This window comes from Nipponia nippon, unplaced genomic scaffold (assembly GCF_047370975.1).
Source record: "Nipponia nippon isolate SJK-2023a ecotype South Korea unplaced genomic scaffold, ASM4737097v1 scaffold_40, whole genome shotgun sequence".
Lineage (NCBI taxonomy): Eukaryota > Metazoa > Chordata > Aves > Pelecaniformes > Threskiornithidae > Nipponia > Nipponia nippon.
In genome coordinates, this window is record NW_028262359.1 from 824,500 (window position 1) to 837,748 (window position 13,249).

The 13,249-nt window shown below is 58.9% G+C and overlaps 1 protein-coding gene across 2 annotated transcripts; it reads left to right on the forward strand.

Annotated features, from left to right (window-relative positions):
- The first annotated feature begins 3,480 nt into the window (after positions 1-3,480).
- On the forward strand, positions 3,481-12,835 carry FANCG (FA complementation group G). 2 transcript variants are annotated; one of them, XM_087777707.1, is made up of 14 exons: positions 3,481-3,879; positions 4,077-4,167; positions 4,833-4,964; positions 5,579-5,772; positions 6,401-6,554; positions 7,737-7,867; positions 8,242-8,388; positions 9,176-9,336; positions 9,580-9,646; positions 10,107-10,444; positions 10,607-10,662; positions 11,204-11,341; positions 12,203-12,326; positions 12,573-12,835. In XM_087777707.1, the coding sequence occupies exons 1-14, from the start codon at positions 3,481-3,483 to the stop codon at positions 12,688-12,690; spliced, it is 2,250 nt and encodes a 749-aa protein (XP_087633833.1). In that variant the 3' UTR covers positions 12,691-12,835. The 2 variants fall into 2 exon arrangements, with proteins under 2 accessions (XP_087633833.1, XP_087633834.1); XM_087777708.1 differs by lacking the exon at positions 12,203-12,326.
- Positions 12,836-13,249: the final 414 nt, after the last annotated feature.

The window sequence follows — 13,249 nt, forward strand, 5'->3', positions numbered from 1 at the left end:
TGCCAGGAGGGTTACATGAGCCACCAGCAGCGAGTGCCTGCCGACAGCAGTCGGGGATGATCCCCAGCTCCCTGCCTCAGCACTGCACAAAAGGACCGGACCCAACTGTTCCCCGCTCATCGAGACGGTGTTTCTCAGCAGTGGTAGTCAGAGCTCTCGTTGGGCATCTGTTGGCAGCGGGAGGAGTCTGCTGCAGGAGCCCAAGAAGCAGGAGTCCTGAAGTGCTGCTCTGGAGAAACACCAACCCGGGGTCTTGCTGCTACTTTCCTGACAACTGTCCCCACTGTGTAGCTAGTTGGTTTCAGTGGCTGGCAAGGTGTCACGCCTGTGCAGAGACAGTGACTCGCGGGAAGCGGCCTGCTGGGGAGGGGAGGGCAGGGAGAGAGGAGAAGGAAGGTCCTGCAGCCACCACTTCTCTTTGCGTGCTCAGTTTTCATGCTGGAATCAAAGTGCACGTGGTTACGCATACAGATGGTTCCTGGGGTCTCGGTGGCAGCTGCTCCTCTGTAAAGTCAGTTGGTTGCTCTGTAGTGAGGCCCCTCTTGCCCTACACTCCCATTTTCCTGGTCTTCCTCAGCCCTGCGAAGGGCAGCAGGGAGCACTCCGGGCTGCCTCGTACAGCCTGAAGCAGGTTTAGCTTGTTGGGGGAGCAGGCGCAGGGAGAACTGGCTCCATGACCAAGAAACTCTCCACTCAGGGTCTCGGCCTGTCAGTGTCCCCTTGGGCTGGGCTGCAGCAGCCAAGGCTCCCGATCTCTTCCTGAGCGTGTGCTGCCAGATGACAGCTGTTGATTGCGAACAGTTGAGATGCAGTGGGACATAGTGACAGAGCATTGGCTCATCCCCATATTGCACCTGGTCAGGAGGAAAGGGGCATCTGGAGTAGCTGTCCCAACTGCAGGAGTGGCCTTGGTGTGAGCTCTGGTGCCTGGGAAAAGCTGCTTGAAAGCCCTGAGCAGGTGACAGTTCTTCTGGGAGGTAGTGTAGCTTGCTGGTGTGGTATGTGCTGGGGGTTGTGTCGCCTCGAAGGGTCCCCGGGCACTGCAGCCGATGGCATCTGTTACCCGCATTTGGTGCTTGTCTCCCTCCTGACCTTGGCGTTCTGTGTGGGACTTCATGCTGCAGGGTGCAGCCACCCTTGGCTCTCGCAGTCAGGAGACACCGTATTTCTTTCTTTACAGGGAGAGGTAGAGGACAGTGACCATGGTGCCTGGCCACATCCCAGCTACATTCCCCCTGCATTTCGATGGGAGCTGGGATTCCTTACTGCCCTGAACCACTGTGTGGCATTACTTGGTGCTATGAAACCTTTTGTCTCTTTCCCCTCTGCAAAGAGCTGAGGACTGCTTGCCTGGGATTCCGGCGTTAATTTTTGTTCTGATACCATTTGTTTTTTAACTCATGCACCATGACTGCCCCTTTCTGAGTTCCTCCTTGCCATCTGCTAGCGTAACTCCAGGCTCTTCTCTTCTCTGCCCTGGAGAGTCCCGGGGAAAGTGTCTCGTCACCTCATCATTTCAGTTCTTGCTGTTATGCCCAGTCACTGTGGAAGATGGCTCTTGAGGGCAGGTTTAGTTTTATATTTTACCCCTGCAAAATGCTTGTTCAGGTGTTAGGGTGCAATTCCAGGGAGGCTTAAACTGCTCTAATTTTGGGTTTCCGTTGCCTGGCCTCCTCCTGAGCTGCTGGCTGTGCTCTCCCACCTCAGCCTCGCATCTCCCCTGCCCTGCGGGCCCGTCGTTAATTTCACCCAGCACAACCAGGGACTGGTTTGTAGCTGGCATGACTCCCTGGGCTGCCTCACCGCCTGGATGCATGCACACCAGTGCTAGTGCAAGGCAAGGGGTAGCAGCGTGCAGCAGGGAAAGCTGGAGGGGGCAGGAACGCATCAGCCCACCATTAGATGGGCTTAAGGCAGTCCCACCCTTAAAAATAGGTTATTTGCTGTATACTGTGACCCCTTGGTGGCCATAAGGTTCTCGGTGCTGAGGGGTCCATGCTGATGGGTGAGGGGTAGAGAGGAGGAAAGGGGTGGAGGTAGCAGCTACCCAGTGAATTTTCATTTAACGTGAGGTTAGTCTAGATAACACACATTGCTAAACCCCTGGGCTGGTGCCCAAATAGGTCCTGTTGTAACCTCGTAACCTGGTCAGGAGCTTGCTGCCTGAATGTGTTTGTGCTGGCAGGAATCCTTGTGGTCACTGATGCTGTAGAACTGGCCCCTGACGTCCCTGCAGCTGCCACCCAGGCCCCTGGGCATTCTTCTCTCCCATCTGTGGGACTAGTTCCTTTTTCAACAGTCACCATAATGCTGCTGAGCCTTCCTGCGCCCAGTGTTCGTGGTTGGAGCGCTCAGACGGCGCTGGGACATCCTCTCCTCATCCCTCCGTACCACCCCTCTGCCTTCCTGCTGGGGCTGCAGGCTCACGGCCCCGGCAGGCCAGGGCAAAGCAGGGGGGACAGCAGAGCTGCCGCGCCGTGAAAACACGCACATTTATCTCGACGGAGACTAAACAAAACTTGCAGCAACACAGCTGCAAGTACATGCTTGTCACTGCAGAGATGCCAAGGAGTGCTAGCTGCTCGGCCAAGGCAGACTGCCTACTACACCAAAGAATTCAAATTCAAGAAGACGAGTTTTCCAAGGGCTGGAGATGCTCTTGCTTTCTTTCATTGACAGTTTTAGTCTTTGCCAGCCTTCCCCAGCTGCCCTCAAGCTGACTGTTTGGCTGCCGTTCTCCTGAGTGTGCCGGGGATGACAGAGTTAATGTTGGTCCAAGGCTTGGCGACCTTGGAAGCAGGACACGCTGCTGATGCTAGAGCAGACGTGGCTGTGTTTGCTGATGTAAAACCCCAAGGAGTGTCCAGAGGAAGGTGCCCGCTGTCCAAACCAAGGCTCTGCCCTCTGCCCCGGGCTCTGACTCGACTTGCCATTTACTGGCTCGGAGCGAGATTGTTGTTTTATGTTTTGTTATTAACCTCTCTGTGCCTCAGTACCCCATTTGGGGAAAAAAAAAAAAAAAAAAGGGGATGGACCCAGTTCTGGAAAGCAATTTGGGGAGCTCTGCATGCAGCGTGGTGCTACGCTTTCCTGGGTATTTCTACATGTCTGGCTGTTATCGCTTGTGTTCCCATTCAGCGGCTACACCGGGAAGGTGGAAGCGATGCTGGGGTCTCTGCTAGGAAGTAGAGCCTTTTTTCCTTCAAAAAACCCCCAAAATAGGCAAGTTGGCAGCACTCGTTGACCCGAGAGCTTCGGCTCTGGACCACTGCGGTCCTCGGGGCCGGTGCCCCGCGTCCACCGCCGCCGGGCTACCGCTGGCCCGCCTCGCTGGGGCTGCGCCGTGCCTGGCGTGCGGGAGGCAGCCGCGGAGGGGTCGCTTCGTTATTAAATGACTCGTTAATTAATCGGCGGGGGTGGGGAGTGGGGGAAATTTGCTGTTTGAGGGTGGCAGCGGGGCTCCGGGCGGCTGCAAAACAGATGCCTGCAAATAAAGCCGTGAGATCCGAGGCGGGCCCTGGTCGTCTCCTCCTTCGCGGCCCCGGGGCGGGGGCGGGCAGGCGGGGCCGGTGCCGGTGCCGGTGCCGGTGCTGGTGCCGGCCGCGGCGTTTCGCCCGGCGCCGGGGTTTGGTCCTCCTCGGCCGCCGTCCTCGTGGCGGGACGGCGGGCTCGCTGTTGCCTCGGCGACGGTCGCTTCCGCTCGGTCCCGCCCGCCAATGGCCGCGGCGGAGCGGCGGGCGCCGGCCAATCAGCGGGAAGGCGGGAGGAGAGCGGGGCGCGCGGGCGGCGGCCATGAAGCGGCGGCGGGGGCCGGCCCCGGAGCCGGGCTGCCTGCGGGCCTGGGCCGCCGAGAGCCAGGCCCTGGCCGGCCGCTGGCGGGTGCGGCGGGTTCCCTCTCCCCCTCCTCCCCGTTCCCTCAGCCCCGGGGCTGGCCCTCCCGCGACCGCGCTGCCTCCGGTGGCCGTGGGAGCGCCGCCGCCCGGGGCTAGGCCGCAGCCTGCCCGCCGGCCGCGGGGCGGGAGGGGAAGCGGTGCCGCGGCCCGGGCCGGGCCGGCGGGTGAGTGTCTCCCTTGCAGGCAGCCTGGTGCTCCGGGGTCGGCGGAGCGGCGGCGCGGGAGGTGAGACGGCAGCGAGGCGGCCTCGGGAAGCTGCTGCTGAGGATGCGGGGTGAGTGGCGGCCCGGTCGGCACCCGAAGCGCACCGGGGAGGAAGCCGCGGTTCCCGGGCGCTGGTGTTTACCGGGCTGCAGCTCCGCTATCCCAGTGCGGGAAACAAACTTCCAAAGGGAAACCTTCCCCGCTGCCCTAAGCTGAACTGGGCCTGCAAAGGGATTAAGGCCCAGCCCCAACCTCTGCCTAACCTTGCCAGAGGATGCGGGCAGAGCTTTCGCGTTCTGGAAAAAACGAGGCAACCTTTGTCCTGGGAAGCTGGGGAATGGGCTCCCTGCCGCCGCTGTGGTATAGAGGAAGCCCGATGCGAGGGAGAGAGGCGCAGAGTGGGAAACCTGTGCAAAAGGGTGGATGCGTGTTGGAATAGGGTAGGCTACTGACGCTCTTTTGGGAGAGCTGAAAGGTCTCGGTCCTGGAGGAATGCAGCACCTGGATAGGGGGGGAATGGATGTCTAAGGCCGCGCTGGCACCTGGAGCGGTGGCGCCTGCTGTCTCTCTAGGTGCTGCAGTCCCCAAGCTGTTAAATCTCACCACAACAACAACAAAAAGTACTTGCCAGGACACATCTGTTGTCACAAAGCTGGGTGATGACAGCTTAGCGTGGATGGTTGTTGGGTTCCTCCTAACCGGCTCAATTTCTTGTTGGGTTGGCTGTGATCACAGGGCTGCCGGCTGCCCTCCCCGCCCTGCCACTGGAGCTTACTGTCCTCTACAACTACCTGCTTTTTACTGTGGGAGCATCTGATTCTGCCATCGAAGGAGAAGCAGAAGGAATACGCCAGGGGCTCCTCAGGGGTAAGGAGATCGTTCTCTCTACGGGGGCTCCTCGGGGCAAGGAGGTTGTTCTCTGTGCGTTGGAGGTGTGCGGCGACTGGCCGGAGGCGGCGGGGCTGTGAGCAGGGAGGTGGGGCGGCTTGCGGCCAGGGATGGTGTGCGGCTGCCTGCCTGCCTGCTGCTGCCTGCAGGCGTGGGCCAGTGGTTTTAACGGAAATGAGAGTTTTTAAGGTGTAAGGTGCCAAGTCTCTAGCAAAGTTTTAGTGACAGTAGAAAATGAGTGTTTTCTTTAATTATGGTGCACTGGCTTCAAAGAAAACTCACTGAAATAGGCTGCAGGTCAGAGGGGGATCTGCAGTGCTGGCACATGCTTGCCCCGGGGCAAGTGACCTCAGGAGGACGCGGCAGAGCCAGAGTCATAGCAGGCTCTCCTGAGCCTGCCACTGTGAACTCCACTGTCCGAGAGCCCGATTTCCGTGCCGCCGAGGCCGTGCCAGCCCTGTAACCCCATTCCTTCCCTCGCTATGTGGAGCCCGTGCTTGCTTGAGACTTTCTCTCCCCCTTGGGAGGGTGTCTGTTACAGGGCACCGACCCGTTGTCCAACAGTTGAGCGTTTTTTTGTTTGGTTTTTTCAGTTCTGGAGGCTTGCGGGGCCTGCGGGCAGGATCTTAGCACCGAGGAGCTGTGGCAGAAGGTGCTGCAGGAGGTAACCATGAAGGAGCTGCAGGCGCCTTTGCACCGACTGGGGGCCCTGCAAGCAGCGTGGTGGCTGGCAGCCAGCCGCCTGGGAAGCGCCGCCGGCCTCTTCCGGCTCCTGAGCAACGATAAGGTAACCGGGCACAGGCGGACGCGGTGCAGCTCCCGGTTCCCTGCACCGGAGTATCTGCGGGGATATAAATACCCACGGGTTTGCTAAAAGAGGCAGAGCTGGCATAAATACCATGTTTGTCATAAACCCCACTCTGCAAAATGGTGCTGTGGCATTTGGAGACCCGAACCCATCAGCGCTGACCAGTCCCAGTCAGCGTGAGTAATCCTCTCCCTGCTGTCCCAGCATAGCCTAATGGCCCTGGCTGGAAGGGGGCTGCAGGTGGACTTGCAGCCTCTGCAGGGAGCAAGCTGCGAGCAGTGGGATGCGGAGGAACCTTCCCTGCTGTCTGTGAGGCTGCCGAGGGGTCCCACCTTTTTGAATGCCCTCCAATAGCACTTGGGTCTGCCTTGCCGGGAGCCCCTCGAGGTGCATCTCGCTCTGAGGTGGGGAGGTGCTGCCCCGGGCCAGGCAGAATCACTGCCACGAGTGGGCTGCAGCTGAAGTGAGGGGGTGGTAGGACAGTGCTCCCCAGCACAGGGAGCACCGTCGAAGGGTTTGCTGGGACTTCTGTTTCCCTGTGCCCTGGGATCAGTGTTTCCTGCTTCCCTTCAGCATTCCCTGCTCTCTCTCCTCTGTGTATTCACAGGACCTGGGAAGAGCTCGCTGCAGCGAGGGGGAGAACGAACTCCTCTCCCTGCTCAAGGCATGGCGAGTACCTGCTGAGAGGGCCTCCCCGCCCCTGGTACAGAGCGCCGAGGACTTGAAAGAGATCCTCTGCACCGCAGCAGCCTTTCTGCAAGGTTTGTGTGGAGGAGGTACTCGTGCCAGCATGGCCTTCCACCGCTCTCCCATCCCAGGGCCCCCTCTCCCTGCCCTTATCGTGGTTTTTCTTCCCAAGCAAACTAGCCCTTGGGGTTTTCCGGGCTGTTCCTTTGGAAGAGGGCTTGGGCTGAGCCTGTGGGTCTCAACTTTGCCGTTCAGTATCTGAAGAGCTCTGCTTTTTCCTCAGCTGAGCCTTTCTCTGCACTGTCACAGGTTCCTCTGCCTGTCTGTGGCTGTAGGTAGGTGTCTGGGCCCCGCAGTGATCTTGTATAAAGCGGAAGGCTGGCAGGGGGCTTATGAGAATTTTCCTTTCTTCTGTCTGTCTTCTGGCACCTGCCTTGTTGCAAGCACATTGTTCCCCTCGGATTACGGTGCTGCAGGAGCCACGCAAAGCTGTCGTGCAGCTTCGTAGCCTGGTGTCACAGCACGTGACTGATCTCATCTCACTGCTGCGTTTTGTCCCGCTCGTGGTTTTCCCTCGCTTGCTGTCGTGACAACCCGAGCAGCGCCGGGGGCAGCCAGCACTGCCTCGCTGCTTTCAGGCTGACACGGGGCCTTCCTGTGAGGAGGGAGGGCAGGAGCCTCTGCCCACAGACCTCTCAAAAGCCTCGAGAGTGGCGATAGCCCTTCCAGCCGGGAGGCAGCAGATGTGAATGTGATGTAGGCATGCGACAGCAGCCTCAGAGGGAAGCTTGAAGTGAGGACTGAAAGAAAAGCAAATACCATTCGCAATAAATATTCATTAATTAATATCCCAGAGCATCCTGTTGGGAAATGGCTCAGGTGCGCTGGAAAAAGTCTTTTTGAGATTCTGTCTGTGCTTCCTCATCCGCACCGCCGCTGCTGTGGATGAACGCGCAGGTGGACCCGCCCAGCACCTGCCGCTGCCCTTGTTCTGGGCCAAGGCAGGCATCTTGGTATCCGGGCTTGGAAGTTGCTATGATTTCTGCTAGACGTTTCCATCAAGTGGCTTGTTGTTCTCTTGCAACGCCATCAAACCAAAGATGGCAGCTTGGCACCATCCTGCTGTGCATTGCTGGGTGTGGAGGGGATCGGGCAGGTCCCTGTGGCACTGGGAAGAAAAGGGCACGTACGCTTGTTTGGGGACCAGGGAGAGCGGGAGGGGGAGCCGCGGAGCTGAGGTATTGGGTCTGTCCTAGGGCTGCAGGAGCTGGAGGCTGGGAACTTCCCCACCGCCCTCTCCCTCCTTCAGGAGGCTGCGGGAGGATTCTGCTCCAAGAGGGTCCTGGCCCAGATCTACACCTGCCTCGGCTGCTGCGCTCAGCGAATGGTAATGGACGGGCCCCTTCCCTGTCAGTGGGGAGAGGTGAAACGCAGCCTAGAGCGGGGTGGGGAGGCTCAGGCTGATGTCTTCACTGCCTCTGCGTGGTCCTAGGCTGCTGCAGGAAGGCGAGGTCTTGAGCAGAGGTTGCCCTTGTGGCCCCAGCCTTGGAGAGCTGCAGGCAGGGATTTTGTCCAAGCGCAAAGGGTTGCTGTAGAGAAAGAAGCTCAAAAACTAGCCTGAGGAGGGCTGCCTTTGGCTAAAGTGCTGCCCTTGCTTAGTGGGGGATCACTGGGGAAGCAGAGCAGGGATTGGGATCCCACCAAATAGTAAAGATGTCAGCAAGATGTCCTTGCAACATGCACCTCTTCTCATCTATCCAGGGCAAGCCTCAGACAGCCCTTCAGCACCTGAAACGGGCCCTCCAGGTAGATTTCCAGTGCTTTCCTGCCTTGTCCCACATGGCAGCGGTGTACCACGAGCTGGGGGAGACTGAGGCAGAGCTGCAGGCCCTGGCTCTGCTCTACGAGGTATGTCTGCTTCCTGTAGTCCTGGGTTTATTTTTGCCCAGCAGAGCCTGCACAGAGCTTCAAGCAGGCTTCTGCCTTCTTGTGGGTGCTGTTTCACCTTGGAGGGACCCCCAGGTAGACTACAGTGACCTAGCCATGGCGCCGCCTTCAGCGGTGGGCAGGAAGGAGCCCAGTGAGGTCCGAAATTCCTGCTCAGCAGCTGGCTGTTGAATGTGGCAGGACCTTTGGGTCCCAGTTCATGTTCTTGGTGGCTCGGGAGAAGAGGTTACACTCAATAAAGTCTCTAATACTTTAAAAGGCAGATTGTGGCTGCGGGAGAGTGTGCATTAGCTGTAGCAACCTTGGTCTGCCTGGGCAGACCTGTGCAGGTCATAGAGTTAGCTCCAGCTGTTTGAAATCCATAAGATGCAAACACAGCTGTGGAGAGGGATCCCTCTCATTACAAATGGTCTAAGATCTGGTCTAATTAAGTCTGCGGCTGCAGTGGGAGATGGTGTTCCAGGCAGCTCAGAGCACCTTGAACTGAAAACCTGAGGTGATCTGGGTGATCTTGCACATCTTCTGATGCTGCCTGGAGAGCAGAAGCCTGCCTGTCCTGTGTGATCCTGGTTGCTCTTCCTGGCAGCGTCTGTGCTGTACTGAGGGAGAACAGCGGAGCTGTGCTTATGAAGCGCAGTGCTTCTGCTCGTCTGGGTGCATCTCCAGACACCAGAAGTGGCAAGTGATTGCAGCTGCTCGGGACTTGACTGGCATTGTGTTGACCATATTTTCTGTTCCTGTTTCACAGGCTCTGGGAAAAAACCCTCCAGCAGCTGCTTCCTCTAGTCCATATTTCCTAATCCGAACAGAGCTCCTTGTCCACACACCAATATTAGCTTCTCTCCTTCGCCATCGCCACCCCTCTGAAGTGAAGTACCTGCTGGCACAGCGGTGTCTCCAGGATGGAAGGTAACAGCACCTCTGATCTGCTTGCATCACGCTGCTTGTTTGGGCTCTGCGGTTTTCTCTGTACTCCTGGAAATCATCCCGTTCGGTGCTGCTGTTATAGGTCTGCTTAAGTCACGGCTATCGCAACCAGAGCGAGTGTGGTGCAGGGAGAGCCTGTGGGCTGGTGATCCAGGTTCCACCTGGCTGCTGGCACTTCTTCGGGTCCCCCTGCTCCTTCCACCACATGTCCTGTCCCCATTGCAGGGTGGCTGATGCAGTGGAACATTACCTGGATTTTCTGGCTCTGCTTCAGGAGGGGCTGCAGCAGCAGGTGGGTATCTTGGTGAAGAGCTCCCTTGGTGACCTGGTAGATGAGGTTTCCATCCCCATCCCAACCTGGACTCCAGGTTTCAGTGTCTAGTTTGAGATGTGAAGGAAATGAGGCGGGGGTTGGCACCTCTGACCTGTGGCATGTCTGCGTTCTGGCTTCACACCAGAGACCACGTGCCACTGCTATTCGGAGAAACGGCTTCCTCTTCCCTGTGGGGAGCAGCTGTTGGCCTGGTTTTGAACGTCCTTCCTTTCAAGAGTAGGGATTTGCCACCTTGACTCTGCAGAGCTGTTAGTGCTTCACAGCTTCTGCCTCCTCCGACAGGCTCCAGCATCTGTGGGAGTGGGTCTGGGCTTTGCTGGGCGGCGGTGCCGGGTTCCCAGTAAGCGCGGGGTCATTCTGCTTGGTTGGGCGCTCTGCGGTTCTGCGTCTGAGCACTGCCACCGCTCGTGCTCCCCAGGTGCCCCTAGACGGTGGCTCAGCTCTGCCCAGGATCCCCGAGGTGTTCCTGGAAGCAGCGTCTGCCTTGGAGCAGGCTGGGAGGCACCAGGATGCCATAACCATGTGCGAGGAGGTCATCAGCCGGACGACTGACCTGATCCCACGGATGTTACGAGTGGAGGAGAGGCTGGAGCAGCCGGAGTGCCCATCGCCAGGGGCAGGGCTGGCGAGTGGACTCCTGTCCCAGAAGAAGGAGAGTCTGCGCTGCCTTGCCTGGAGAGCAGCTGGATACCTGCACCAGGGCTGGGCGTGGGCTGAGCTGGGCGAGAGCAAGGAGGCCGTCACGCAATTCAGCAGGTGACAGCGCCTCGCTAGAAGAAGGGGCCTCCCCGGTGGGCAGCAATGGCTGGCGGGGGCCGGAGCAGGGTGCGGCACGGCAGCGGTCCTGGCCTGACAGCACGGGGCCGAATTCCCAGCCCGGGGGTGGTACCAAAAGCTCCTCTGTCCTCCCACCCGCAGGTGCCTCAGCGATCTCTTGCGAGTCCAGCTTTACGGGTCTGGCGTTGAACCGACAGGTAGGATGCCGCGCGGCTGGGACCTGCACGGGGCCTGGCTGGGCTGGGAGCTGCGTGCCTGGCAGCGGTGGGTACAGGAGCAAGGTGCCAGGCCTGGCGTCACCGCTGGCAGGAGGCACTTGTCCCAGCCTGCGGAGCTCTTTCAGAAAGACTGGCTGGTTGGGCTGGAGCAGGGTTTGGCCTTGGCTCTGCCTCCTTCCCTGCTGTCTAGGTGACAGTTAAACGGATTGTGAATCGGGAAGCTTCTCAAATCCAGATTTCAGGGAAGAGATTTCTCGGCTGCTGCCGAGGTCACTTCACCGGAACCATGTAATGTACCAAGCTCTTGGCTTTCTTCACTCTCACCCTCTGCCGCCTCCTGGCCTCTCCCAGACTGGCGGGGAGGCTGAGCTCTGCCACGGGCCTTTTGGGGAGCTGGAAGATGAGCAACCCAAATAAATGTTCAGCCTATCCTGACTGCTAACCTGTCTCAGCCTGCTGGGATGAGGGAGGGAATGTCTGGAGGATGCTGTCTCTAGGTCCATGTGTCTTTCCATGCCAGAGAGTCTCCGGCCAGAAGTGGAGGTGCTCCAGAAGATCAGGTTGCTCTCTCTCATCGGGAGAGGTTCACAGTTCCTGGAGCTGGGGAGGCACAAGGAAGCCTTGTTGGATTTCCAGCATGGTTTGCAGATTGCGCCAGGTAAGAGGCTCATTTTGGTGAGGAACAGGGGATCTCCACAAATTTGTCCTGGGCTGCTTCACTGTCTTCAGCAGAAAGCTCTTATGCTTTAGACCATGCTTATTATTATTATTATTATACGGGTATCGAGGACTACAGCAGGGCTGCCAGCAATGTTATGTACTTGAGAGGCTTCTCTGGAGCCTGGTCAGCTCACTGCCTTGGAGAAGCAGACCAAAATGATTGTCAGGGTGTATCGGAACACTGCCCACAACCTCTGCCCCGAGACAGCTTGGAAATTTCTCCTCCTCCTGCCCAAACCCCAGCCTGGTACAGCCAGCTTTCTCCCAGAGCGGGTCTGCTATCCCAGAACAGCAGCTGGACTCTCGCTTCATCCGAGGAAGCAGCATGTCCACACCTGGCAGTCCAGGGGCCGAGTCCAGAGGCCGGTCAGGGGAGAGGGGAGCGGAGCAGGGAGCCGTATGTGTCCCGAGCACAGCCAAGGCATGGCTGGTGCTGCTCCCAGGGGTGACCCTGTTCGCTGCTCCAGCCATGCCGATGCTGCAGGGCTGTGAGATCCGCCAGGATCTGCCAGACCTGCTGTTCCCAGTCCTGACCAAGGCTCCCAACCCGTGTCCTAACAGAGGTGTGGTTGGCTGTGCCGCAGGGCTGATGCTGTCTGCCTTGGCTACCAGCCCCAGGGTTAATTAGAGCCTGCGACACATCCGGGATGGTCTTCTCCCCATTACGCCACCTCTCCTCATGCTCACCTCCCTCATCTGGTTTCTAAGCTGCTTTTTCAACGCCTTGCAACCCACAGCAGTGCTGAGGACCCGCTCCTCCCCTGCTAAGGGCTGAATCCCCCCACTTCGTCTCTTGCAGGTGACCCAGCTGCTGCCTCCTACCTGGTGCAGGCCTTGTGGAAACTGAACCGAAAGCAGGAGGCAGCAGCTCACTGGCAGAAGCTCTCCCAGAGCATCCCTGGGGAGGATGGGCAGCAGGGAAGGTGCGTGGAGGGATGGGTGGGATCTCAGCTGGCCACATGAGAGCTCCAGCAGCGCAGCCCTTTGCTCCGAGAGACCAGGGGCTGGGGCTCTGCAGGGAACCCCGCCGGGGCTGACAAGAGCTGACACGGAGCCAGACAGGAGGGCAGAGGCCGGGGCCCCCGCCGCGTGGGGAGCAAACTTCCTAGTCAGACCGTGGCAAGGGAATGCCGCAGTCCATGCTGCTGCAACGCTCCCTTCTCTTGCAGGCCCTTCCCGTTGTACCTGGTCTCGTGTCTGAAGCAGGCGATGTTCCCACACGGTGAATCCCTTGCCAGAAGTGTACAGGATTACCTCCGGACTACGAGCCGGGACCCCTTGAGCTAACCCGGTCAGTCTCCCCACAGCAGGCTGGCACGAGGCCTTTAAGGATTCCTCCAGGACTCAGAATTACTCTTGGATAAAGCTGGATTCCCAAAGGACTGAAACAGAATAGATCTCCTTTTCTAATAAAAGCCTCGGCTCTATTTCATTTAAGTTTTACTGTGCCCTTTTTCCAGAGCAAACCTTTTCAGTCACGGCCTTGGAGCTGCTGCGAGCCCAGGGGCTATGCCCTGGGTGTGCGGGAGATCAAGGGCAGAGATTTCCTCCTCCTCCGCGCTGCAGGGGCAGCTCTGTGCCAGATGTTCCTGTAAAGCAAAGGGCTGTCTGTCCTGACCACCCTTTGTATTCTGGCTTTTTTACTCGGTCCATGTAGTTTGGAGCCCAGAGAAGCGGTTTTGGCTGGATCACGGTGCGTCCCCGGGCCTCTGGGCCCCTCTGTGACGGCGAGTGGGGTTGACGGGGCTCCAGCTCCTGCTCGGCGCTGGGCGCAGCTCATTTTGGGCGAGGAAGATCCCACGACCACCTAAGCCAGGCCTTTGGCAAGCCGGGCCTCCCACGAGAG

Excerpts from the sequence above, each read along its gene's own strand:
- FANCG (XM_087777707.1), top strand. The coding sequence starts at position 3,481 with ATGCCTGCAAATAAAGCCGTGAGATCCGAGGCGGGCCCTGGTCGTCTC. Across the intron at positions 6,555-7,736 it reads CGCAGCAGCCTTTCTGCAAG|GGCTGCAGGAGCTGGAGGCT; the intron begins GTTTGTGTGGAG and ends GGTCTGTCCTAG. Across the intron at positions 8,389-9,175 it reads CCCTGGCTCTGCTCTACGAG|GCTCTGGGAAAAAACCCTCC; the intron begins GTATGTCTGCTT and ends CCTGTTTCACAG.